The sequence below is a fragment of the Mus musculus genome, chromosome 4, assembly GCF_000001635.26.
Source record: "Mus musculus strain C57BL/6J chromosome 4, GRCm38.p6 C57BL/6J".
Classification (NCBI taxonomy): domain Eukaryota; kingdom Metazoa; phylum Chordata; class Mammalia; order Rodentia; family Muridae; genus Mus; species Mus musculus.
The window spans coordinates 73728791-73755674 of record NC_000070.6 but is presented as its reverse complement, the minus strand read 5'-3'; the positions used below and the strand labels follow the sequence as shown (position 1 = coordinate 73755674).

General features: G+C 38.7%; 1 protein-coding gene across 5 annotated transcripts in view; it reads left to right on the top strand.

The window, feature by feature from the left end:
* Positions 1-26884, top strand: part of Rasef (RAS and EF hand domain containing) — a 76660-nt gene that overhangs the window by 35562 nt on the left and 14214 nt on the right. For all 5 annotated transcript variants that reach the window (XM_006537926.4, XM_017320201.2, XM_011250042.1 and 2 more), the window contains 10 exons: positions 5717-5832; positions 7045-7113; positions 10566-10650; positions 11528-11616; positions 14514-14745; positions 15052-15189; positions 15283-15427; positions 19874-19955; positions 21122-21236; positions 24132-24251. In XM_006537926.4, the coding sequence (XP_006537989.1) occupies positions 5717-5832; positions 7045-7113; positions 10566-10650; positions 11528-11616; positions 14514-14745; positions 15052-15189; positions 15283-15427; positions 19874-19955; positions 21122-21236; positions 24132-24251 (1191 nt within the window). The remainder of the gene's footprint in view (positions 1-5716; positions 5833-7044; positions 7114-10565; positions 10651-11527; positions 11617-14513; positions 14746-15051; positions 15190-15282; positions 15428-19873; positions 19956-21121; positions 21237-24131; positions 24252-26884) is intronic.

Below are 26884 nucleotides of genomic sequence, written 5' to 3'. Positions count from 1 at the left end.
ATTTTCTGAGGATCCGCCAGACGGATTTCCAGAGTGGTTGTACAAGCCTGCAATCCCACCAACAATGGAGGAGTGTTCCTCTTTCTCCACATCTGCTGTCACCTGAATTTTTGATCTTAGCCATTCTGACTGGTGTGAGGTGGAATCTCAGGGTTGTTTTGATTTGCATTTCCCTGATGATTAAGGATGTTGAACATTTTTTCAGGTGATTCTCTGCCATTCGGTATTCCTCAGGTGCCCATATCTTCAAGGCTTTTCCCCACTTTCTCCTCTATAAGTTTGAGTGTCTCTGGTTTTATGTGAAGTTCTTTGATCCATTTAGATTTGACCTTAGTACAAGGAGATAAGTATGGATCGATTCGCATTCTTCTACATCATAACAACCAGTTGTGCCATCACCAATTGTTGAAAATGCTGTCTTTCTTCCACTGGATGGTTTTAGCTCCCTTGTCGAAGATCAAGTGACCATAGGTGTGTGGGTTCATTTCTGGGTCTTCAATTCTATTCCATTGGCCTACTTGTCTGTCTCTATACCAGTACCATGCAGTTTTTACCACAATTGCTCTGTAGTAAAGCTTTAGGTCAGGCATGGTGATTCCACCAGAGGTTCTTTTATCCTTGAGAAGAGTTTTTGCTATCCTAGGTTTTTTGTTATTCCAGATGAATTTGCAAATTGCTCCTTCTAATTCGTTGAAGAATTGAGTTGGAATTTTGATGGGGATTGCATTGAATCTGTAGATTGCTTTTGGCAAGATAGCCATTTTTACAATGTTGATCCTGCCAATCCATGAGCATGGGAGATCTTTCCATCTTCTGAGATCTTCTTTAATTTCTTTCTTCAGAGACTTGAAGTTTTTATCATACAGATCTTTTACTTCCTTAGTTAGAGTCACGCCGAGATATTTTATATTATTTGTGACTATTGAGAAGGGTGTTGTTTCCCTAATTTCTTTCTCAGCCTGTTTATTCTTTGTGTAGAGAAAGGCCATTGACTTGTTTGAGTTAATTTTATATCCAGCTACTTCACCGAAGCTGTTTATCAGGTTTAGGAGTTCTCTGGTGGAATTTTTAGGGTCACTTATATATACTATCATATCATCTGCAAAAAGTGATATTTTGACTTCCTCCTTTCCAATTTGTATCCCCTTGATCTTCTTTTGTTGTCGAATTGCTCTGCCTAATACTTCAAGTACTATGTTGAAAAGGTAGGGAGAAAGTGGGCAGCCTTGTCTAGTCCCTGATTTTAGTGGGATTGCTTCCAGCTTCTCTCCATTTACTTTGATGTTGGCTACTGGTTTCCTGTAGATTGCTTTTATCGTGTTTAGGTATGGGCCTTGAATTCCTGATCTTTCCAGAACTTTTATCATGAATGGGTGTTGGATCTTGTCAAATGCTTTTTCTGCATCTAACGAGATGATCATGTGGTTTTTGTCTTTGAGTTTGTTTATATAATGGATTACATTGATGGATTTTCGTATATTAAACCATCCCTGCATCCCTGGAATAAAACCTACTTGGTCAGGATGGATGATTGCTTTAATGTGTTCTTGGATTCGGTTAGCAAGAATTTTATTGAGGATTTTTGTATCAATATTCATAAGAGAAATTGGTCTGAAGTTCTCTATCTTTGTTGGATCTTTCTGTGGTTTAGGTATCAGAGTAATAGTGGCTTCATAAAATGAGTTGGGTAGAGTACCTTCTACTTCTATCTTGTGAAAAAGTTTGTGCAGAACTGGAATTAGATCTTCTTTGAAGGTCTGATAGAACTCTGCACTAAACCCGTCTGGTCCTGGGCTTTTTTTGGCTGGGAGACTATTTATAACTGCTTCTATTTCTTTAGGGGATATGGGAATGTTTAGAAGGTCAACTTGATCCTGATTCAACTTTGGTACCTGGTATCTGTCCAGAAATTTGTCCACTTCGTCCAGGTTTTCCAGTTTTGTTGAGTATAGCCTTTTGTAGAAGGATCTGATGGTGTTTTGTATTTCTTCAGGATCTGTTGTTATGTCTCCCTTTTCAGTTCTGATTTTGTTAATTAGGATTTTGTCCCTGTGCCCTTTAGTGAGTCTAGCTAAGTGTTTATCTATCTTGTTGATTTTCTCAAAGAACCAACTCCTCGTTTGGTTAATTCTTTGAATAGTTCTTCTTGTTTCCACTTGGTTGATTTCACCCCTGAGTTTGATTATTTCCTGCCGTCTACTCCTCTTGGGTGAATTTGCTTCCTTTTTTTCTAGAGCTTTTAGATGTGTTGTCAAGCTGCTAGTATGTGCTCTCTCCCGTTTCTTCTTGGAGGCACTCAGAGCTATGAGTTTCCCTCTTAGAAATGCTTTCATTGTGTCCCAAAGGTTTGGGTACGTTGTGGCTTCATTTTCATTAAACTCTAAAAAGTCTTTAATTTCTTTCTTTATTCCTTCCTTGACCAAGGTATCATTGAGAAGAGTGTTGTTCAGTTTCCACGTGAGTGTTGGCTTTCTGTTATTTTTTTTTGTTATTGAAGATCAGCCTTAGTTCATGGTGATCTGATAGGATACATGGGACAATTTCAATATTTTTGAATCTGTTGAGGCCTGTTTTGTGACCTACTATGTGGTCAATTTTGGAGAAGGTACCATGAGGTGCTGAGAAGAAGGTATATCCTTTTGTTTTAGGATAAAATGTTCTGTAGATATCTGTCAGATCCATTTGTTTCATCACTTCTGTTAGTTTCAGTGTGTCCCTGTTTAGTTTCTGTTTCCATGATCTGTCCATTGGTGAAAGTGGTGTGTTGAAGTCTCCCACTATTATTGTGTGAGGTGCAATGGGTGCTTTGAGCTTTACTAAAGTTTCTTTAATGAATGTGGCTGCCCTTGTATTTGGAGCATAGATATTCAGAATTGAGAGTTCCTCTTGGAGGATTTTACCTTTGATGAGAACGAAGTGCCCTTCCTTGTCTTTTTTAAGGACTTTGGGTTGGAAGTCAATCTTATCAGATATTAGGATGGCTACTCCAGCTTGTTTCTTCATACCATTTGCTTGGAAAATTGTTTTCCAGCCTTTTATTCTGAGGTAGTGTCTATCTTTTTCTCTGAGATGTGTCTCCTGTAAACAGCAAAATGTTGGGTCTTGTTTGTGTAGCCAGTTTGTTAGTCTATGTCTTTTTATTGGGGAGTTGAGACCATTGATGTTAAGAGATATTAAGGAAAAGTAATTATTGCTTCCTGTTATTTTTGTTGTTAAAGTTGGCATTTTGTTCTTGTGGCTGTCTTAGGTTTGTTGAGGGATTACCTTCTTGTTTTTTCTAGGGCATTGTTCCCGTTCTTGTATTGGTTTTTTTCTGTTATTAACCTTTGAAGGGCTGGATTCGTGGAGAGATAATGTGTGAATTTGGTTTTGTCGTGGAATACTTTGGTTTCTCCATCTATGGTAATTGAGAGTTTGGCTGGGTATAGTAGCCTGGGCTGGAATTTGTGTTCTCTTAGTGTCTGTATAACATCTGTCCAGGCTCTTCTGGCTTTCATAATCTCTGGTGAAAAATCTGGTATAATTCTGATAGGCTTGCCTTTGTATGTTACTTGAACTTTTTCCCTTACTGCTTTTAGTATTCTATCTTTATTTAGTGCATTTGTTGTTCTGATTATTATGTGTCGGGAGGAATTTCTTTTCTGGTCCAGTCTATTTGGAGTTCTGTAGGCTTCTTGTATGTTCATGGGTATCTCTTTCTTTAGATTTGGGAAGTTTTCTTCAATAATTTTGTTGAAGATGTTTGCTGGTCCTTTGAGTTGAAAATCTTCATTCTCATCCACTCCTATTATCCGTAGGTTTGGTCTTCTCATTGTGTCCTGGATTTCCTGGATATTTTGAGTTAGGATCTTTTTGCATTTTCCATTTTCTTTGATTGTTGTGCCGATGTTCTCTATGGAATCTTCTGCACCTGAGATTCTCTCTTCCATCTCTTGTATTCTGTTGCTGATGCTGGCATCTATGGTTCCAGATTTCTTTCCTAGGGTTTCTATCTCCAGTGTTGCCTCACTTTGAGTTTTCTTTATTGTGTCTACTTCCTCTTTTAGGTCTAGTGTGTTTTTGTTCATTTCCATCACCTGTTTGTATGTTTTTTTCCTCTTTTTCTGTAAGGACTTCTACCTGTTTGATTGTGTTTTACTGTTTTTCTTTAAGGACTTGTAACTCTTTAGCAGTGTTCTCCTGTATTTCTTTAAGTGATTTATTAAAGTCCTTCTTGATGTCCTCTACCATCATCATGAGATATACTTTTAAATCTAGGTCTAGGTTTTCGGGTGTGTTGGGGTGCCCTGGAATGGGCGAAGTGGGAGTGCTGGGTTCTGATGATGGTGAGTGGTCTTGGTTCCTGTTAGTAGGATTCCTACGTTTACCTTTCGCCATCTGGTAATCTCTGGAGTTAGTAATTATAGTTGACTCTGTTTAGAGATTGTTCTTCTGGTGATTCTGTTACCATCTCTCAGCAGACCTGGGAGACAGATTCTCTCCTCTGAGTTTCAGTGCTCAGAGCACTCTCTGCTGGCAAGCTCTCTTACAGGGAAGGTGCGCAGATATCTTGTTTTTGGATCTCCTCCTGGTCGAAGAAGAAGGCCCAAAACAGGGCCTTTCTCAGAAGCTGTGTTGCTTTGGCAGTTCCCAGAAGCTGTCAGCTTCTGTGGTGCAGACTCTCACCTGTGCAGACTAAATTCCTAAGCTCCAGGGAGTCCTGGAACCAAGATGGCGACCGCTGCTCCTGAGGCTGAGGCTGCCTCCCGAGCCAGGCGGACACCTGTCCTCTGGTCCGGAAGGTGGCCGGCTGTCTGCAGCCTGCAAAGGGTACTGTCTCAGCGGCTCTGTGCTTCCGCCTGTCCCAGAAGCTCTCTGGTTCTCTGGCGCACCCTCTAACCTGTTCAGACTAATTTCCTAAGTTCTGCTGAGTCCTGGAACCAAGATGGCGACCGCTGCTGCTGAGGCTGAGGCCGCCTCCCAAGCCAGGCGGACACCTGTAGTCTGGTCCGGACGGTGGCTGGCTGTCTGCGGCCCGTCAAGGGTGCTGCCTCAGCGGCTCTGTGCTTCCGCCTGTCCCAGAAGCTGTCTGGTTCTCTGGCGGACCCTCTAACCTGTTCAGACTAATTCCCTAGGTCCCGCGGAGTCCTGGAACCCAGATGGCAACCGCTGCTGCTGAGGCTGAGGCCGCCTCCCAAGCCAGGTGGACACCTGTCCTCTGGTCCGGACGGTGGCCGGCTGTCACCAATATATATTTAATTAAGCTTTGCCGAAATACCTGGGCAGTCATTGATCTATATTAATCCTTTAGGCTAATCTGGCTACCTCCCAGCCAAAAAGCCGGAGATACAATCATTTTAGTGTATTCTGGCTCTCTGGACTTCAGATGTGTTTTTCTATGATCTCTCTTCTTGCTCTCCTTGTGGCTCAATCTGTCTTTCATCTCTTTCCCTTTCCTAGCTGATGGAAGTCCCACCCTATTCTTTTTTATGCCCAGCCATTGCATGATCAGCTTTTAATGACAAGGCAGAGAATAAATGGTAAGCATTGTTTACACAAGCTTGAGACAGGAGATTTTTGCAATGCTGTGTCCAGATTGAAATAAGATATGAGGGCAGAAAAATCAACATTTGAATATTACAAGGATAAAGTCTACACAGTGTACAATATTATGCATACACATTGTAGCTGCAAGAAAAGCCTGAGTCTAATGTGCCTCGTGATTTATTTGCTTTAGGAAAATCAAAAACTCAAGAAAGAACTTTTGGAAGCACAGACAAACGTAGCCTTCCTTCAGAGCGAACTAGATGCTTTGAAAAGTGATTATGCTGACCAGAGTCTGAATTCTGAACGGTATGAAACTATCCATAACAGAGGGCCATTCATTAACTTTGGAGAATATATATTGCTTTGTAAAGATGCTACCTTTACTGGCAGATTTCTTCGTGTGTGTATGTGTGTGTGTGTGTTAAAAAATGTTAGCTTTAAGTGGCCTTGGGAGGAAAATACTGTAAACAAACAAGCCTGTGTTAAAAATGCTTTTCAGATAGGAATTGTAGCCTAAAACAACAATGAGAGACATTAACTATTCAGTGCTTTAGTTCTGAGGTATTGGTATTAACAACATATAACTTCATAATCAGACAGATATTTTTACTTGAGAGATACAGTTATATGCATATAGAAAGAATCAATTTGGACTTTGGGGGAAAGAGGTTTTATTTATTTATTTATTTATTCATTTGTTTGTTTTTATTTTCAAACTTTCAGAATTAAGGCATTTTAGTACAACCTTTACTCTATGTGTTCTGTCTGCATCCTTAGCGATAATGATGTGTGAGTTAAGAGTTCAGTATATATGAAATAAAAGAAATATCTGCTACTGCTCTTTAAAAATTTTAAGTTCAGCTAGAAAAGGCAGAACAAAAAGTTAAGCAGTGTACCCTGAAGAAGGCCAGCAGTAATACCATTACCAATACCAGGGCTTGGTTCAGCCTTTGTTCAGGAGACACAGGAGGTGAATACAAGAGAAAAGATCTGCCTGTGTTGGCCAAGCAACAAGAGGATCCAGTGACAGCAAAATCAACTGTAGCAAGTAGCATTGCCACCTATCAGGACCATCCTTGGCACATTATTAGTGTTCATGACTTCATCCACAGAATATCCTCTCCTGTAGGGACCCTTATTATCTCCACTTTACAGATAGGAGAAACAAAAAGTCTTAGAGACTTAGATAAGAGGAAAATAAAAGAAGCAAGCTCACAGAGAAGAACTGGCTTGAAGAAAGTGAAATGATTAGACACTGGTTTGAATAAGAAAGAACCTTTTAAAACACAAAGAGTTGGTAGGCTAGTTTACAGGTATTCTGATAGGGACCAGATTTTGGCTAAGGAACTGAAATTTCTCTATGTAACTGGCTTTAACTCAGTAGCAAATAGACAGTTTTCTATAAATGAAGCCCGAGAGCTCGTGAGGATTGGAAGATAGTGATGAGTTTGCCCACACCCCATGATCACACCTGCTGTCTCTTCTCTTATCACTGAAAGATAACATATAATTTTGCAGGGATCTGGAAATAATCCGAGAATACACAGAAGATCGAAGCAGTCTTGAGAGGCAAATTGAAATCCTCCAGTAAGTTCTTCTATGAAATGTTCACCGCATTTTAGCCAATTTGTGATAATGAAACATGTAACACAAGCTGCCTTGCCCAGTGTTTAGGTCACTAGGTCACTGTGTCTTCTCATTGCAGCACATTTGGCATGGTCACTTCCCTTTCTGACTCATTTACCTCTAACTGAATTACTCCACTGCAGTCTTGTTCTCAAAGTCTGCAAGTTAGAAAAGCATATGTCATGTGTTCATGTTATATCTGTTAGGAAGGTGCCCTTCACCCTCCATGCCCTGCTGCGTATCTGTAGAGCTCCTCAGGTCCACGAGTGAATGTGGCCATAGGATAGTGTTTAGTCATTATTTTCTTACTCTGTTATGCTGGCTATAGCCGGCCCTCTCTCTCTCTCTCCCTCCCTCTCTCTCTCTCTCTCTCTCTCTCTCTATATATATATATATATATATATATATATATACATATATATATATATACCCTTAGGAGTTTTTTTTTTCCTGTTTAAAACACTATTGCCTAAGACATTCTATCCTAAGTTGTCAAATTCACAATAAATTGTAGTACTTTAATCCTCTGAGAGTCTTCTTCAAGAAACCTTGATGTTCCCCAGTTTGTTCTCGTATACAGTTTATTCTTTGGTTTTCAATCTACTAAATGAAATAATGTTGGGCTGGACAAATTTTTCTTCTCCAATATTTAGTAATCATTAAATCTCAACTGTGGGAACTACAGAGGTCATGTGTTATAGAGACTTATGAGTTCATTTACTCCTTAACTCAGTCAATAGCCTTTTTACTTAATACCTTTTATGGTGACGTACCCCTGGAATTGGGGATAGATTAGTGAATATATATATATATATATACATATATATATACATTTGTATACGCATATATATATATATATATATATATATATATATATATATCATAAGTCTAGTAGAGGAGGAAGATAGAACCTGACTACTCATAGAAATAAATACTACATATATATCAATAGATCAATCCACACATATGTATGTATAGCACCAAATTTAGAAGAATACAACAGAAGAAAGTATATTTTCCCCCATAGAGAGTGGTGGAAGGTCAGTAAAGTATCCTGGTGGAAGAGATAACAGAACTAAGATAAAAAGGATGAAGTGGCTACAAACAAGAAACTTAGATACCCTGTGGGAATTGACTCTGAGATCCTCATTTTTTTAGCCAAGGGAAGTGGATTTTAAATAGCCTTCATTATATCCTGCGAGATTCCTAAGTTCATATTTAAATTCTTAATTAGTCTGAGATCAATAGCCAAGTGCAAGCTTGATATAGATATCCTATCAGGGCTTGAAGAGGATGGGTTGTAGGAATAGCAAGCATGCTCTATGGCACACTGCATCTGGGCCTGGGCCTGAGCTATGAAAGCTGGACAATAAAGACCTGCTTGAAACCTGTTGACACAGGAGTTATCAGAGGGAAGAGTGAGTGCCTCAGCCCACCAAATTTATTCTATTTTTTAACCGTATAATTCATGCTTTTTAAAAAATTAGGTATTTTACTTATTTTCATTTCAAATGTTATCCCCCTTCCCATTTTCCCCTCCACAAGCCCTCATCCCCTCTGTCCTCCCCACTGTCTCTTTGAGGGTGCTACCCCACTAGCCCATCCACTCCTGCCTCAGCAGCCTAGCACCCCCCTATACTAGGTCATCAAGCTTCCACAGGACCAAGGGGCTTCCTTCCCAGTGATGCCAGATAAGGCAGCCCTCTGCTACATATCCAGCTGGAGGCATGGGTACTCTTTGGTTGGTGGTTTAGTCCCTGCTTTGAGGGGCGGGGTGGCGTCTGGTTGGTTGATATTGTTGTTCTCCCTATGAGGTTGCAAACCCCTTCAGCATGTACAGTCCTTGCCCTAACTTCCCTAATGGAGTCCTCATGCTTAGTCCAATATTTGGCTGTGTATATCTGCATCTGAATTGGTCTGGCTCTGGCAGAGCCTTTCAGGGGACAGCTATACTTGGCTCCTGTCAGTAAGCACTTCTTGGCATCAGCAATAGTGTGTCTGGGTTTGGTGTTAGCAGATGGGATGGATCCCTAGGTGGGACAGTCTCTGGATGGCCTTTCCTTCAGTTCCTGCTCCAATCTTTGTTCCTGCATTTTCTTTTGACAGGAGGAATTCTGGATTAGTGTTTTGAGTTGAGTGAGTGGCCCCACCCCTCAACTGGGGGTAGGGAGGCATGCCTATCCACTGGATATGGTCTCTAACAAGTTCTGTCTTCCATTTGTTGGGTATTTCAGTTAAAATCCTCCCTCTTGGGGCCTGAGAACCTGTTGGGTCCCTGGCACCTGGGATTTTCTAGTGGCTACACTGAGTACCCATCCCTCACTGATACACACCTACTTTCAAATTCCTGACCCTCTGTACTTTTCCCCATGTCCTCCCATATCTAAACTGCCCCCCCATTTCACTCTCATTCCTCTCTTCCTCCCAGATCCCTCTCTCCTTCTATCTCCCAGAAATAACTCTCTTACCTCTACTGAGTAGTACTGTAGCATCCACACTTTGTTGTGATCTTCTTTCTTCTTGGATTTCATATGGTCTATGAGTAGCATCGTGGGTATTCTGAGCTTCTTTTTGGCTAATATCCACTTTATTAGTGAGTACATACCATGTGTAATCTTTGGTGACCTCACTCAGGATATTTTCAAGTTTCATCCATTTGCCTGCAAATTTCATGAAATCTTTTTTTTTTTTAAATAGCTGAGTAGTTCTCCATTGTGTAGATGTACCACATTTTTTTTTTTTATTCATTTCTCTGTTGAGGGACATCTGGGTTCTTTCCAGCTTCTGGCTATTATAAATAAGGCTGCTTTGAACATAGTGAAGCATGTGTCCTTGTTATATGTTGAAAAATCTTTTGGATATATGCCCAGGAGTAGTATAGCTGGGTCCTCAGGTAGTACTATGTCCACTTCCTCTGTGTGTTGTAGGAGTGGGTGCAGAGCCCAGCACCCAAGGTCTTCTCCAGGTGCAGGTTCAAACCGGAAGGAACCCGTGCTACAAGCTGGGAGGGGGTTCCTGTATCCCTTGTTCCTGGGAGTCCCAGGTTACTCCTGGTGTTGAGCTAGATGTTGTGGCCTGTGATTCTGGGCATGTTAAAGCACCTTGGGGTTTAGCTTCTTCTGGGTGTTTTAGGAGTGGGTGCAAAGTCAGCACCCTAGGTCTGCTCCATCCAGGTGCAGGTTCAAACCAGAACAAAGGCCAAATTTATTCTTAAAATGCTCCCAGATTGTCAGGAAAGCAAACTAATTCATTCATTCATTATAATTTGTATTTGTTTCTGGGGTTTGAAGGGAAAGAGAAAATTACAAGAAATTTGACATATCTGTACATCTGAATGTCACTGCCTTTAAAAAAGAGTGAAAACATTGATCCCCCAGTGCTTCCTGTATATTTGACTACCTATTCCCACACAGAACAGCTAACCGGAAGCTGCATGACAGTAATGATGGCCTCAGGAGTGCACTGGAAAACACTTACAGCAAGCTCAACAGATCCTTGGTATGCAGTGTCCTCTTACAAGATATTCTGTTCTTTCTCTTATTAAAGTGTTTTGTGGCATGAAAACCATGTGATATTTTAGGATAACTTCAAAGTTGATCTTAAAGTTAGACAGTCTTAACATAAAGTAGAAGGATAATGTTTTTTAAATTAAAAAAATGTGGTCTGCCCATTTGTATAAAGAAATGAGATGATGTTAACCAAATTCTTAAATTAAATGTTCTAAGAAATAAGGGAAAGATGCCAAATGTGTGACTTTTTTCTCTAGAGGTTTTAATAATATAGGAGTTGATTAGTTTGCAGAGAATGACAGCAAATAAAAGAAAATGTGAAAAATACCGTGGTCATTAAAATCAGTGTTGCCAATGAGGATGACATAGCTATGATTCTGGCTAGTGATGTTCTCTACAGCATGCACTTGACCCTGGGCTTTGGATTTGAGGTTCTAAACCTTCCTGGCAGAAACAAGTTTGCCCAGATTTCATTTACAATGAAGCTTCTTATTTCATTTTTGTGGCTCAGCTTTGGGAATGAGACTTTAATGTCATATTAGGATGTGGAAATCAATCAGATTTTGCTTCCAGAAGAGACAAATCTGAGGAAGCTGATGTAGTACTGTCATGCCCTGGCATACTCAAAGAGCAAGCAGACTTTTGTGGAGTCTGCCGTAGAGCTATATAACAGAGAGATCTGATGAGAAAGAGAGACCAGGTCTGTTATGCTTCCTGGAACTTTCAAAATGATGTTTTCATGTTCACATTTGTTCATGTGGGGTCATAGTTTTTTTATGTGTATTGAGAGGTAAATTGTGTAGGTATGCATAAGTACATCTGCCTGGATAAATGTCTACATATTAACAACAACTTGTGTATTACAGCGTATAAATAACATATCTCCAGGGAATACAATTTCTAGAAGCAGTCCCAAATTTAATCATCATTCCTCTCAGCCACTGGCCTATGACAGGTATGTAGCACCTGTTTCTTTATTCTCTGAGTTCCAGATCAAAGTCAAAAGCAAGGCAAATTATCTCAGAACTGAACTAAAGTAAAGGAATATATTTAAGTAATAATTAATATTTATTACAATCTTATATTACTGTCCAGAAATGTGGAAAAGGAGAAAACAGTAAGTAAATATATTTAGTAGACAACAGTAATTTTCTCCATAGGCTTTTAAAGATTTTGTGTATGTCAATCCATGCCTTCCCTCGAACCACGTCCTGTGCTGTTGCATTATGAATGGTGTATTGTGCTGAGCTTTTTGTCATGATCTGTCAGTGTTTAAAATTCAAAATAAATAGAAAATGTGGCTATGTTTATGAGTTACTAAGTATTTCAGGAATCATTGAGATGTACCAAATGTTAGAATTTAACTTGCCCTTTAAGGGATCAAATAACAAACAGTTGTGTGTGTGTGTGTGTGTGTGTGTGTGTCTGTGTGTGTGTGTGTGTGTGTGTGTCTGTGTGTCTGTGTTTCTATGTGTATGTGCATGGCTACATATTTCCTGTGTTGCTAGCTACAAGTTAAGTGTATGGTACATCAAAATATAAAAAAAACAAAAAAGGCAAAAAGTGTACTGTGTAAATATATTTAAAATTCCCTGCTCAGAGTTTCTTCCCATCCTTTACCATTTATGTTCCTGGATGAAAAACACACATACAACCTTTATATTTTAATATACCTTAAGCAGCACAATAGTTGAGCAACTGCCTACCTTCCATACTGTTAGACTCTACCTTCCTATCCATAACACATGTTATTACTCACTATGTTTCATCTGGGCTGCTCTTCGCTCCATTTGACAACCAACAAGGCCCTATTTTATTGCTCAGCTAACCCTTGGCAGTTCTCCTTTCTCTTCTCTTGCACATTCTTATATTCCATGGTGGCTTCTTTTTCACAAGCCCATAAAACATCATCTCCATCCATGTCTCTTCTGCCCAGCTATTGGCTCTCAGAATTACCAATCAGAATTAACTTGGGAGCAGGGTCCCAGGGACTGGAAGACTCCAGGTCTTGGGGGGGGGGGGCACACTTAGCATTACAATAGACAGTAAAAAGACAACACCTCAATAGTATACACTGAAGCTACCCATGTGTTTGAAGCTGTTAAACACAGTTTTGTCCTGTTTTGTGTGTTGGGGCAGTACTTTTAGTATAAATAATCGTGTTCTTAGCCATCTTGATATTGCATGATGTTTTGGGCATCAAAGACAGGCTAAAGATATAGTTCTATTCTAGTTCAACTTGATTAACCAGTGAGATTATAGGCCTTACTTACAGGACTAGGAGTGACCCCAAACAACTGTCACTGGAGAATCTCATTCAAGCATGGATGCTGATTTGATTCCCCTACTCATACTGCTTTCCATTCTTTTCTCAGTCCTGTGGGGATTGTCCTTAGATGCAGTCTTGTGACAGCCATAGCAGTGCTTTACCACACCTGGTGCCAGCTTACGGTTTCCCTGCCACTGGATATGTCTCTCACTACAGTCTACCTGTGTAAAAACATGATCCTGATTTTTCTTTGTTGATTCATTAACCTTATAAAATGAACAGTTTTTTTTTTACTTATAAGCAGGTGATTATTAGGTTACTAGAAATGTACAGTTTTAAAATGCAAATTTGGTACTGCTTTTTCTGTAATAATAGTTATGGGCAGTTATGAGCAAGATGTAGAAAGAAGCATACAAAACAAAATTACTTCAACAGTCTCATTAGGATTTATTCTTGAAAGAATGATTCCACCAATGAGGTCTAGTACTGGAATGAGAGTTCCTCTCCAGTATGTTCTAAAGGACAGGGACTTCATTGCATCACCAGGACCTCAAAGACAAGCATATCCTCTCCTGCTCTTCACTCTGAACCCATTACAAACTACCATGGCCTGTGCAAATCTTCCTTCTTTGGAAATAGTTTGATGTGTGAAGTTAACAGGGTGCTCTCTTTTTTTTCTATGCTAATATACAGCTCTGCTTGCTTGCAGAAAATCTCTAGGCTTAGGATATTGACTATTTTCTGTCATAGAAGAAGAGGATAGAGAGTCATGAGACCTTCACCTAAATATTCAGTCATTGATCCCAAACCACTTGTATGTAGTTTTGTACTAATTGAAGTCTTGGGGAAGATCAGAGTAAATATTGATTGGGAAAGACTAATAGAGGTACTCCACCTGCACAGCTGAGAGGAAGCTATCCACATGGGCTTCCACTTCCCAGCTATCCACATGGGCTTCCACTTTCCAGCTATCCACATGGGCTTCCACTTCCCAGTGCAGCTCCTTCTGGCTCACTCATGCTCCTGTGAGTAGCCCTCACACACGCTCTGTAAGTAAGCACAATAAACACATTGGTTTTCTAGGGGGAACTTTTGTGAAATTGAACTTTATTTTATTATCAGGACATTGGATGAGGGTAGGCTTTGCCTAATTACCCTTACTCACCCCAAAGAAAAAATTTCCCAACACCTTGTCTTTAAAAAAAAAAAACCATAAATAACACAAAATAGAAAAGAGTTACAATCTAGAAGTAAACAAACTATTCAGAATGTAGTACAACAGTATTATAGTAAAAATGGTAGTGTTACATTGTATTTGTGTCCAGGCTAGTCATTCTTTGTATCAGGAAATAGATCAGCCAATTTCAAAGAGTATCATTTATAAGATTTCCCATTTGAAGGCATTCGTCATTGTAGATAGCTGAGAAAAATGAACTGATTGCAGTTTGCACACTTCCTTTGCCAATGCTAAGGGAACACCCTGTCCTGTATCTCCTGGCAAATGACAATGTTGTCAGCCTGTCCCTCTGTGCTCCTGTGCATTGTGAACTCCTTGGTAAAGTTGTCTCCTCTTTTATCACAAGGTCATTCCATTCTTCATATGCAGATGAGGATTGTGACTCTTTGGCTCTCTGTGACCCTCTGCAGAAGATGAATTATGAAGTTGACAGCCTGCCTGAAAGCTGTTTTGACAGCGGTCTGTCTACTCTGAGAGACAATGAGTGTGACTCCGAGGTGGACTACAAGCATCAGGGAGAATTTCAGACTTTGCACAGAACAGAGGAGAGCCTTGGGGGCGATGCATCAGACACAGATGTAAGCCAGAAGCCATGATGCTATAAGACTTCCTTTGACTAAAATCTTCCATCATGTTTTCTGGAATTCGGTCTTAACAGCACATAGCCTGTGCTGTTAAGGTCACACACAGGAAGCTTATTCATTAGAACGGATTTTCCCCCTAGCGTACTAGAGAGGAATCTCAAAGGTTTGCCTTGAAGAGGGAGTCTGCTTAGTAACCACACTGGCAGTACACTCAGCGAGCCACATACTGTTACTTTTCTTTGGTTTGTGATGTATAGATGTAAAAGATTTGGTTTTTAATGGTTGATTTTTTTTTGACAGGTTCCAGATATAAGGGATGAAGAAGCGTTTGATTCTGAAAGTGTGGCCTCTGTCTTACACTGGCAGCCCCAGGGCTCTGCTGGTGAGGGCAGCACTCTTAGTTCCTCCAGAAAGCCCATCTCAGCTCTTTCACTTCAGGTAGGTAGCTTCCAACACTCCTCTTTTCTTTATGTTGTGATACTTAAGAGGATAAATGGCCCTGTCATCCCTGGTGTGGCTCTTTCCTTCTAGACAGACATGGTGGATAACACCTCCAAGGTCACATCTCAGAAGGCTTACAAGATTGTGCTGGCTGGCGACGCCGCAGTGGGAAAGTCCAGCTTCCTCATGCGTCTCTGCAAGAATGAGTTTCAGGGGAACACAAGCGCAACTCTAGGTACGGCTCTTACTTACCCTGATAACCATAGAATTGGCATCTCCAGCTTGATTGTCTTTCTTTCAGTATCACATACACAGATTCACAGATCAAAATACCTGTGTATGAACTCATGTATATAGAGCCTGGGTGTGTATGTGTGCATAGAATAATCTTTTATTTTGATTAAGATCTAACTTGAGAAAAACCTGACATGATGTAAATCTCTGTGGACCGTTGAATCAACACAAACCCTGCTTAGATGTAGTAGATGATTTCATCCACCATGCATTTCTCAAGCCTTTTGAGGATAGCCTGCCTGGTATTTTAATGACGAAGGTACACAGTGAAGAACTCTGAATAAATCTGTAGCTTTAAGAAACTTTCACACCAGTCAGAATAAGTTGAACAAAATGAATCTTAAAAATGAAATACAGAAAAAGTGTATATTCCCATAGGTAGCTAGGGAGAACTTTCAGACACTTTGATTTTATGCTAAAAACTTTGTAATAAGCATGGCAAATTGGAGTTTAAGGTCAACATTGAGTCTGTATTTGCGTTTGTCTCTACGTGTCCACAAGAAAATGAGTTGAAGCAGTCATATTTTTCTCTGTTTTTTTCCTTCTTTGTTTTTTTTCACTCTTCTCTTTCTTTTTCTCTGAGCCGTTTTTAAAAATTAGGTATTTTCCTTATTTGCATTTCAAATGCTACCCCAAAAGTCCCCCATACCCTCCCCCCCATACTCCCCTACCAACCCACTCACACTTCTTGGCCTTGGTGTTCCCCTGTACTGAGGCATATAAAATTTGCAAGACCAAGGGGCCTCTCTTCCCAATGATGGCTGTACACAATAGGTTTCGACCATGCTGGCTCACCCACTTATCTCCCAGGTACTCCCATATCCTTGCCTACCCAACTTCATTTCTCTCTCTTTCAAAAACAAAATACACATTAAAAAAGAAAGAAGGATATAAGGAAAGAAAAAAATCAAAACAAAGAAGAAATAAGACAAAAGAAAGAAAGAAAGAAAGAAAGAAAGAAAGAAAGAAAGAAAGAAGAAAGAAAGAGAAAGATAGCAAGCCAAACCAAAAAGCTCCTTCCACGTAAACCATGGAGTTCAATTGTGTTGGTTTACTATACCTGGGCATGGGGCCTGCCCTAGTGTGTGGTTAATATACCCAGTAACATGACATTGTAGAAAAAGGATTTTTCTTCTGCCAATAGGGTATCAATTGCATATATCTTCATTGTTAGGAGTAGGACCCCTTGTCCAATTTTCCTCAGTCCTGGGATCTCATCTTGCTTGTGCAGATCCCATTCATTCTAACATAGTCTGCCATTTCATATGTTCATCAGTCCTGTTGTCTTTGCAAGACACAGACTCCTTTCAGTCATCCATCCAATCTGGCTCTTAGAATTTTTTTTTTGCCACCTCTTCCACATAGATGACTGAGCATTGATCTCTTTAAGGACTGAGTGCTCCAAAATCTTTCACTTGTACCTTGTCCAGTTGTAAGTCTCTGTGTTAATTCTTATGTACTCTAAGAATAATCATCCCTGATGAGTGTAGCATAAACACTTATTTTCTGGTGTAGCAGTGTGTCATTAGGAGTCATTTTATTGCCTTTTTATAGCATGTTAAAATAATAAGAGCTAATAGGCATATAAGGGGAAATGTGGAATATATTGAGAGTGGGCTGGGTTAGCTCACTCAGGATCATCTTTTTATAGCTCTAACTATTTGCCTATGAATTTAATAAATTCACTTTTTATAACAGTTAAGGAATATTCCAGTATATACATTATGTCATTTTTATTATCTATCTCTCGGTTGATAGACATCTGGCCTGTTTCCAATTTCTATTATAATTTCTACTCTTATGATTAGAGCAGTAAAGATCATGGATGAGCAAGTATCTCTGTAGTAGGATGGACAGTGTTTTTGTTATGTGCCTAACAACGTTATAGCTGTATCTTGAGGTAGATCTAGTCCCAGCTTCCTGTGGAACTACTACACTGATTTTTCATAATGGCCATACAAATTTGTACTCCTACAAGAATGAATGAGTGTTCCCCTTTCCCTGTAACCTCACCAATAATAGCTCTGTCATTTATTTTTTTTTTATCTTTATGATTCTGACTGAGTAAGATGAATTCACAAAGTAGTTCTTTTTTTACTATTTCCAGATGACCAAAGATATTAGACATGTCTTTTAAATGTTCTCAGCCATTTTTGTGCTTCATCTTTTTTTCTTCTTTTTTTAAGTTGGATATTTTCTTCATTTACATTTCAAATGCTATCCCAAAAGTCCCCTATACCCTCCCCCCACCCTGCTACCCTACCCACTCACTTCCATTTCTTGGCCCTGGCTTTCCCCTGTACTAGGGCATATAAAGTTTGCTAGACCAAGGGTCCTCTCTTCCCAATGATGGCCAATTAGGCCATCTTCTGCTACATATGCAGCTAGAGACACAAGTTCTGGGGGATACTGATTAATTCATATTGTTGTTCCACCTATAGGGTTGCAGAACTCTTCAGCTCTTGGGTACTTTCTCTAGCTCCTACATCAGGCGCCCTGTGTTCCATCCTATAGATAAGTGCTTCATCTTTTGAGAACTCTTAACTTCATTCTGTATCCTGTATTTTAATTGGGTTACTTTCTTGATGTTCACTTTTTTTTTTACTCTTTATATATTCTAGATTTTAATCCTCTATCAGACATATCACTGGTAAGGATTTTTTATCATTGTGTGGGTTAAAATGATAGTATTCTTGCAGTACAGAAGCTTTTTTATGAGGCCCTGTTTATTAATTGTTGGTCATAATGACTGTTTTATTGACATATTGTTCAGAAAGTCCTTTCCTGTGTCAGTGAGTTCAACCTTATTTCCCACTTACTCGCCTATCTATTTGAGGTATCTGGTCTTGTGTTAATCTCCTTAATTCATTTCTGTCTGCATTTTGAACTGGGTGATAGTTTGGACCTATTATCATTCTTCTACATCAGTGGCTCTCAACTTTCTTAATGCTGCAACTTTTTAACACAGTTGACCATGTTGTGGTGACTGCAATCGTTACATTTATTTTCCTTGTTACTTCTTAAATGTAATGTTGCTTCTGTTATGAATTGTAATGTAAATATCTGGTAAGCAGCATATTTGATGTATGATCCTGTGAAAGGGTCATTTGACTCCCAAAGGAGTCATGGCCAACAGGTTAAGAATATAGATATATATACATATCTATAAATTATATATATGCATATATATATAATGCAAATAAATTAAAAATAAATAAATATTTTAAAATTTAGAAAGTATAAATAAAATAAAAATCTGTATTTCATCAAACTGGAAAAGCATAAAAGAAATGAATGAATATTTTCATATATATAACCTACCATAGTTAAATCAAGATGAAATAAACAATTTAACAAGGCCTGCCTATAGCACTTAGAGAAATAGTAGCAGTAATTATAATCTCCCAAGCACAAACAGTGCAGGGCCATGTGGATTAAGCAAAGAATTCTATCAGATCTTTAAAGAACTAGCACAGATACTGTTCAAATTATTCTGCAAAATAGAAACTGAAGGAGCATTTCCCAATTCTTTTTACCACTATTATCCTGGTACCAAAGCTACATGAGGAACTAATAAAAAATGAAAATGTTAGTATCATTGTTTTCAAATTCAAGTAATAATCAGTAGAAGGGGTTTGAAACACATTATCATTTGCTTTTTTTCATTGGAAGAGTTATTTAGACAATGAGAAATGATGAAACAAATTGGTTGACCTCATCACATTGGGCACATTTGTAAATTTATAATTCTCTGATAAACTCTGACATAATAAAACTGAAAAATCCACCTCATTTTAATTCATAAAGGAACTAAAATTGCTCTGGTTGCTAGAGATCCTGACATACATATGTATGTGTGTGATGTATACAGCCACCTGCATACATATGTATATAAATATATATGTTTCTATGTATCTAGTGGTCACATATGAGCATCCATGTAAATGTACATATATATATGTGTGTATATATATATACATACACATATATATACATATATATACACGCATATATATTTATGTATACATGTATATATGTATATATACATATATATACAATGTTATATGCATGCATATACTTAAAATATACAAAGAGAACACATATAACATATATCTGTACGTGCATACAGATACATAGTGTTGCATGCATACATATGGGTTTTGCTTTATTCATTTTGGAAAAAAGAACTGTGCTTTCTCTATTTTATAGAGCCATCCCTTCATTGAATCAGCCTCGCTTCAGATAGAGCATCTATATTTGCACACATGTGATCTAAGTTATTTGAACCTCAGTCTTTGAAAACCAAGTGTATTTCTTTTTACTTTGGCTTTAGCTTTCCTGTCATCTAAGTCACAAGCTTAGAGAATTACCTGTCTTTCTGTTTCAGGAGTTGATTTCCAAATGAAAACTCTGATTGTGGATGGTGAACAAACAGTTCTTCAGCTCTGGGATACAGCTGGGCAAGAGAGGCAAGTGCTTTTCATAATGTTTTGGAATAAAAAAATACAAAGGCAAGCCTCATAGGGTTGGCTATACTATTATTATTTGCAATATATTACTGTGTGTTAAGATATTGTATTTATAACTATAAGGTGTATATGTAATAATAAGGCTCATCTTCTCAATATCTTCTTTCATATTTATGTGTCATTTGTATGAGAATAGGGCGTTTGAACTTCACTGAGATGATGTTTCATTTGGACATCACACTTCACTGTGGAGAGGAGACAGCATTTCTGAATGCAGGGTCCTTATTTTTGAAGCAGCAAATGATGGTTGAAGAGACTCTGTTAAATATCCTTGATTGAAGGGAGTAATAATACCAGATAAGTGACACACTCTGGTGATTCCACAGCTTAACATTTTTGCCCATAACCAGAAGTATGAAGCAAAAGTTTTAATCTTCTCTTGTTCTCTGTGGGTCAAAATTTATTCAAGTATGCAATGAATGTTTGAGATTCCTGTGTCTGTGCCATGCTCTATTCATAGTACAAAGCTTTAGTGATGAACATAGTGAACTGATTCCTGCTCTTGGTCACTACAGATTTCACCGCATTGCTTTTCCCTTTTTTAGCCATTTGGAGATAGGTTACAGACATGATGCAACTTATACCCAGGTTCCTCTCTATCTGCCCCTTAATAAATGATCTCCTTTCATGTAACAAACAAAACAAACACAAAACCCACTCTAGTTCTCTCAGAACACTATTATCCAGCATCTAGAAGTTCTACCATTTGTATTTTGGGGTATACATATAAACACATGTACACGTGTGCATATGAAGGTCATATTGCTCAATATCGGATTTCTCTTTCAGTCTCTCTCTGCCTCATTTTGAGCAGTTTTGGTGTTCCATCTGTCTGGTAGCTGGTTCCTGGGGTTGAATTTTGTTTTCATTATGCTCTACCATTGTTGTGGCTAAAGTTTGGGGTTGGGAGACATTCTTGGGATTGTCTGGACAAAGGATAGGCTTCTTCAGCGCTCTTAATGAAGTTTATCAGTAGTGTTTATTACTAAGGCTTTATTCATTGGAATAGGTTATAGAAAATAAAATCCAAAGGCATAGTAGAGCAGAAGTGAACAGGAACGATGAGGTGGAGGGATGGCAATGAGACTGTGTTTTGTCTTTTCCAGATTTAGGAGTATCGCCAAGTCTTACTTCCGAAAAGCAGATGGTGTCTTACTGCTATACGATGTTACTTGTGAGAAAAGCTTTCTTAACGTCCGAGAATGGGTGGATATGGTTGAGGTAAGGAGTATAACGAAGAGATAGAAACCTATTCAAGGGAGGCATGAGCTGTCAAGAGATCCAGCTTTGTGCCGGATGATTAGGCGCTAGTGACCTCTGCAGCCTTATCTCCTCCCAGGGACTTTTCCGAAGTTGAAGATACTTCTTCAAGTAGCTTCTGAAAACAGCTTCTGAGCTCTTTGCTAAATAAAATATAGAAACCTTGTATAAACAATTGGAAACACAGGTAGCTAAGAAGGCAACTTTTACAAACATGAAAATAGTAGAATTGGATGCACAGTATGGCAGGAATTTTATAAGCAGCTGAGATGGCACTGGGGTGTTAACAAGGGCTAAGATTGAAAGCTGACCTTGTTTTAGTTGTGATATGGGATTTTCAGACATCACAGATATGTTAGAAATATAAATGGACATTGGGGGACTTCAGTGTTGAGATGACTATGTCTCCACTTAAGTACCTTTCATAACCACAGGGAGAATTTTTAAAAATAGGACGTATACTAAGAAATGTTACTAACAAGCGTATAAACAAAAGGGTCCTAGCTTGAAAATATAAATGAGTAGTAAATACAACTTCCTAAATAAGTACATCACCTGCATTTTAAACATATTAAATTAAGTGGCTAAAGATAAGAGCTGTCTGATCTCAAGTGTGCCTGTGGATTAATAGTCTCTTCTTTGACTACAGAATTAATGGAAGAGGTATTGTGTGACTGGAATAATTCTTGGAGGTGAAACATAAGTATGACCTTTATTCTAACAGAGCATCAGTCACTATAAATTCAGTTGAAGTTACTCTCATTTCTGTAATATTTTACTTGATAAAATTATCTATATATTATATTATTTCTACAACATCTTAAAAAAATAAGACAGAAATAAGCAAATTTTACTTATGGGAACCCTGAGGCATAGAAAATATATGGCAATTGCTTTTGTTCTTAATAGTATTATATAGAGATGGAATGAATGGAACTCAAAACCTTTTGACTCAACATTGTCCATTACTTTGGTAAAGGACAAGAGTGAGTTACAAATGAATAGCAGTTGCCTTGATGAAACTAAAGGAAGCTTAAGGTGTGAGCAAGAGAGCTTCCTGCTATTGAAGAGAACACAGTGGGCTAGAGCACAGAGTACTCTGACAATCATCTTATCATTAATATTTGGGACTTAGTCTCTGTTTTCTGGCTTTGTATATGCTGAAGAACATGCTCAGAAAATCGCAGTTCAAAAGGCCAGGGCAGCCAATGAGGAAAATGTCCTTTCTTTAAGTGAGGCAACGATTTGCTTATTATAAGTGAAATTTTCAGCCATTCATATCACTTTCTCATGGGATCTGAGAAGGATGCGCTCGTAGAGTTTTTATGACAGATAAGGCAGGTGTCACACTGCATTTGGATCTCCATGTAGAAAAAGGATGGCAAAAAAAAGCCTTCCCAGAGGCCTGTTCTAAGGTGAAACATTGAAATTATAACAGTCCCTATTAATTAGGTTAAAAGGGGGGGGGCACCATTACTAGTGGCAGACATGGTAAAGACAGCTGGCTAAAATAAAAATATAGTAAAGAAATGGCAAAACAAGAAGGGACAGGGGTTAAAGGGACAGAAGAGTAAAGAGGATAGAGTCCAGGACTGTGATGAGGCAGCAAGACCAAGTGGCCATTACAGAGTAAGCAGTGTTTAAGTCCGTACTTGAAGGGGCACTACATTCTGTTTCTAAGAAGTTAGAATCTCATTTAGATATAGCTCTTTGGCTAGTGTGACTAATTGTCTTCACTGTGAATTCTGAGGAGATCACCAAAGAAGATAGTTCATGAGCATCTGAACATGTGGAGCAATAAGTGTGGAGGAGGGCCATGTACTCTTTGCTGCCTTTTGCATGAAATACTTGTATATGTCAGAAGTCAAAGATACAAAATCAAGCACAGTCTTTTGTTTGGCCTATGTCTGATCCTGTATGAGGACCATACCAGACTGAGTGAGCCTGCCATTTAAGCATGTCAGTTTAATTCCCATGTGTTTGTGGTAGGACTACTGCTTATCCTAGCTGTGAACCTGAAACTTGTGTTTCTGTTCTGTCATATAATTATATTGTAACATGACAAGATGAAATATGCCCTATGAGGTCTTCACCTCCAGATGTGAGCCTCTGGCTCCTGTAAGGATTCTGTTATCATGTGGAAGTCTGCACATAGTGACTGAGTGTTTTTGGAATCTCTGACTTAAGAGGATTGATAGCTAGGAATATTTTGCTTTGTTGTAAATTAGAGTAGTGTGTGTGAAACCTTGAACCCAGTTTTATTCTAGGATATATGAAGAATTATCTACACTTTGTCCATGGGATAAAACTGTTGATGTGGAGTGACCATTGTTTTAAGGAGACATTGTCACCTACATTCTGTGGACATCCCACCTGAACAGAATTCTGTGGTCATGCCATCGGGTCATCAAGTGATTATTTTGCACTGTGCACTGTTGATTGTACAGCTGATTCTTCTCATATCATTTACCGTTCCTATTATCCAGGAATGGAATATTTCCTATGTGGGGCAATATAGTCACTTTGGACCCAAATCATCAGCTTTACATATTCTTATTTCACCTGGCTGAATTTCATAATTCAGTTATAAATGGGGAAGTAGGGTGATTATGCTTCAAAGCATGTTGAGTTTTAAACATATTCTTGACTTTAAGCAATTTAATGTTTAAATGAGCACTAAGACACATACAATGAAAATAGCTATCAATTTTGTTCTATAACTGAAAATGATTATGAATAGTAAATTTGGCACCTTGAGACAATTGGACAGTGACAGCTACTGGTACCATTGTTATAGCACCCTACCATAATTGGTTCAGTGTTTGATGTATTTCTACTTCTTTTCTTTCCTGGTAGGATGGAACCCACAGAACTATTCCTATCATGTTAGTAGGAAACAAGGCTGATCTTCGTGATGTTGATAATGCAGAGAATCAAAAGTGTATATCAGCATATCTTGGAGAAAAACTGGCCATGGTAAGATTTGGGACTTGTCCAAAATGAGCTCAGTTTTCAGAATGAGGGGCCAAACACTTCAGCCTTTGAAAACCTGTACTTTGATAGGACATTTGACCTTCCTGTCAATAGATTTCTCTCATTCTGCTTAACAGTAATTAGGTACTCACATGAAGATCAGATGACCCCATCACTGTTTTCCTCGTGTTTGGATTTTGTGAAGACCAGACAAAATGTTTCCCACTTTTCTTGATAGATGCTGCTGGCTGTGGGAATCTATCTCTAGTACAGAAATCCTGTTGAAAACGAAGTTATTTTTAGAAGTATGATTGGCTGCAGAGAATTGTCTTCCCAGTGATAGAAGTGTAGCAGTATCTTTGCTGATGGAAAGCAATGTGAAGGCTTAGTTCTTTTCTCTAAGAATTGTCCTTAGTAGGAATTATCTAAAATTGTTTGCACCTCTGGATTTGTACAGAGAATGAGGTACACTCCTACTCTGAATGCTAATGTATGCATTGTTATCCTGTTATTGCTATCATTGTTGAAAGATCTGGGCTGTTGTATCATAGTAGGAAGCTGTGAAATAGAACCAAACAAGGTTGCCTGATGAAAATGTGATTTGATGATGATATGCACTACTTTATCAAAACAAAGAGCCCATAGGGGCAAATAATTAGGAGAAGGTAAAGAATTGTGTATTAGATAATAGTAAATGAAAGCTAAATGTAACAAACATAAAAACTAGTCACAGGAGATCAATACTATGGGAAAAACTTCATTACAGACTCAAACACACACACACATACACACACACACATACCTGAACAAATCAAAGCTCACACTACCCGACTATTCTGTATTGCATTATATTGGAGTCTTCCTTCACTGTGTGTGTGTGTGTGTTGTCTGTGTATAGGTGACAGTCTAGAAACAGTTATCCTGTGTATCTGACTGCTCTGGAGTCAGTTCTCAGCATGTGTAGTTGACTGTGTTGGAGACAGTCATCACATTATGTGTTTACTATAGTGGAGTTACCCTACATTGTATATGTAGTCCAGTGGGTTGGAGACTGTCCTCACCAGGCATAGTTCACTGTGTTGGAGTCAGCCTTTACTTTGTATAATCCAGTGTGTTGGGGATAATTGTCATACAGTGTAGTTCACTTTTTGGAGACAGTTCTACTGTTTATTACACTATGTTGGAGATAGGTCTTACCCATATTTATCTCTTCATGCTATGTTAGAAACAGTCCTGACTAAGTGTTGCTCACTGTACTAGAGATTCTTGTTGGTCTGTGTAGTTCACTGTGTTGGAAACAGTTATCACTGTATTTCACTGTGCTGCAGATAGTTCCTTTAGAATAATGTTGTGCTGAATACAGTTATTACCCTGTGTATGATGCCATGTTCGACAAATTCATCACACTGTGTAGCTCAATGTTAGACCCAGTCCTCACCCCAGTGTATTACACTTTGATGGAGGCAGTCCTTACCTGTAGTAGCTCGACTGTGCTGAGAAATTCCTCTCCCTGTGTTGTATACCATGTTGGAAACAGTCCTCATGCCTATGTAGTTCATTGTTTTGGATAAAACCTTTACTCTTATATATTTCACTGTGCTGAATACAATCTTTAACCCTATGCCTTATACTTTGTTGGTGATAGTTTTCACCTTGAGTCATTCACTGTGTTGCACATTGTGTAGGTGGCTGTTTTAGGAACAGTTCAAACATGTGTACTTCACTGAGTTCAGCCATCCTCTCCTCTCCAGTTCCTTATGTTTGAGAAAGTACTTTTCATCTATGTAGTTCATTGTGTTGGAGAAGCTCTTTATCCTGTGTCATTAGCAGTTTTGGACACAGATCTTACTGTATGTACTTCACTGTACTGGAGGCATTTCTCATCTTGTTTATTGCACTTGTTGGAAACAGCCCTCATCCATGAGACAATCCTCTACCTGCAAATTTTACTCTCAGGAGCAATCTACGAAGTCTATTCCTTTTGTTCTCAATGTGATCTTACATTTTTGGTTCACACACCAGGGGTTTTTCACTTAGTCTTTTTCAGACCTAGGATCTATGCTTGGCCTCTCCTAGCTCCAGTCTGAGTTTTCAACTTGCTCCCTTATGCATCCTCTTACTTCACCCTGTCATTCTCCAGATTTACTTTGCTTCTTCCTGTCACCCCTGTCATACATAACCATCACCAGTGCTGTTTCTACTACATATGCATTTGTGAATTGTATAGATTATCCTGTCAGTTTGCTTAATAAACCTGGTGAACCTTTTTTTATTGCCAGCTTTTCTCTCTAGGTGCTACAGAGTAGTTGCCAAATCTTTCCCTTGAATTTTGTGTTAATATCGAATCTTCATCCAAGGCTGTTTTATCTCTAATTGCCCTTTATTAAAAGAATTTGTCTTGATCTTGATTTACAATACCATACAAAAATAACTGTTGGAATTGCTTCAAGTACAAAATATTGTAAGGTTTTATGACAGGAAGACCTGATAGATACTTTCCAGAATTAGAAACAACTTAACGATTACCAAAGAATCAAACCAAAAATAGTTTAAGTGAGATAAGGGCAAGTTAGCTATCAGAAGGGCAGGCATGAGTGTTCTGAGATCAATGGGGATTTAGGCCACTAGAGCAGAGA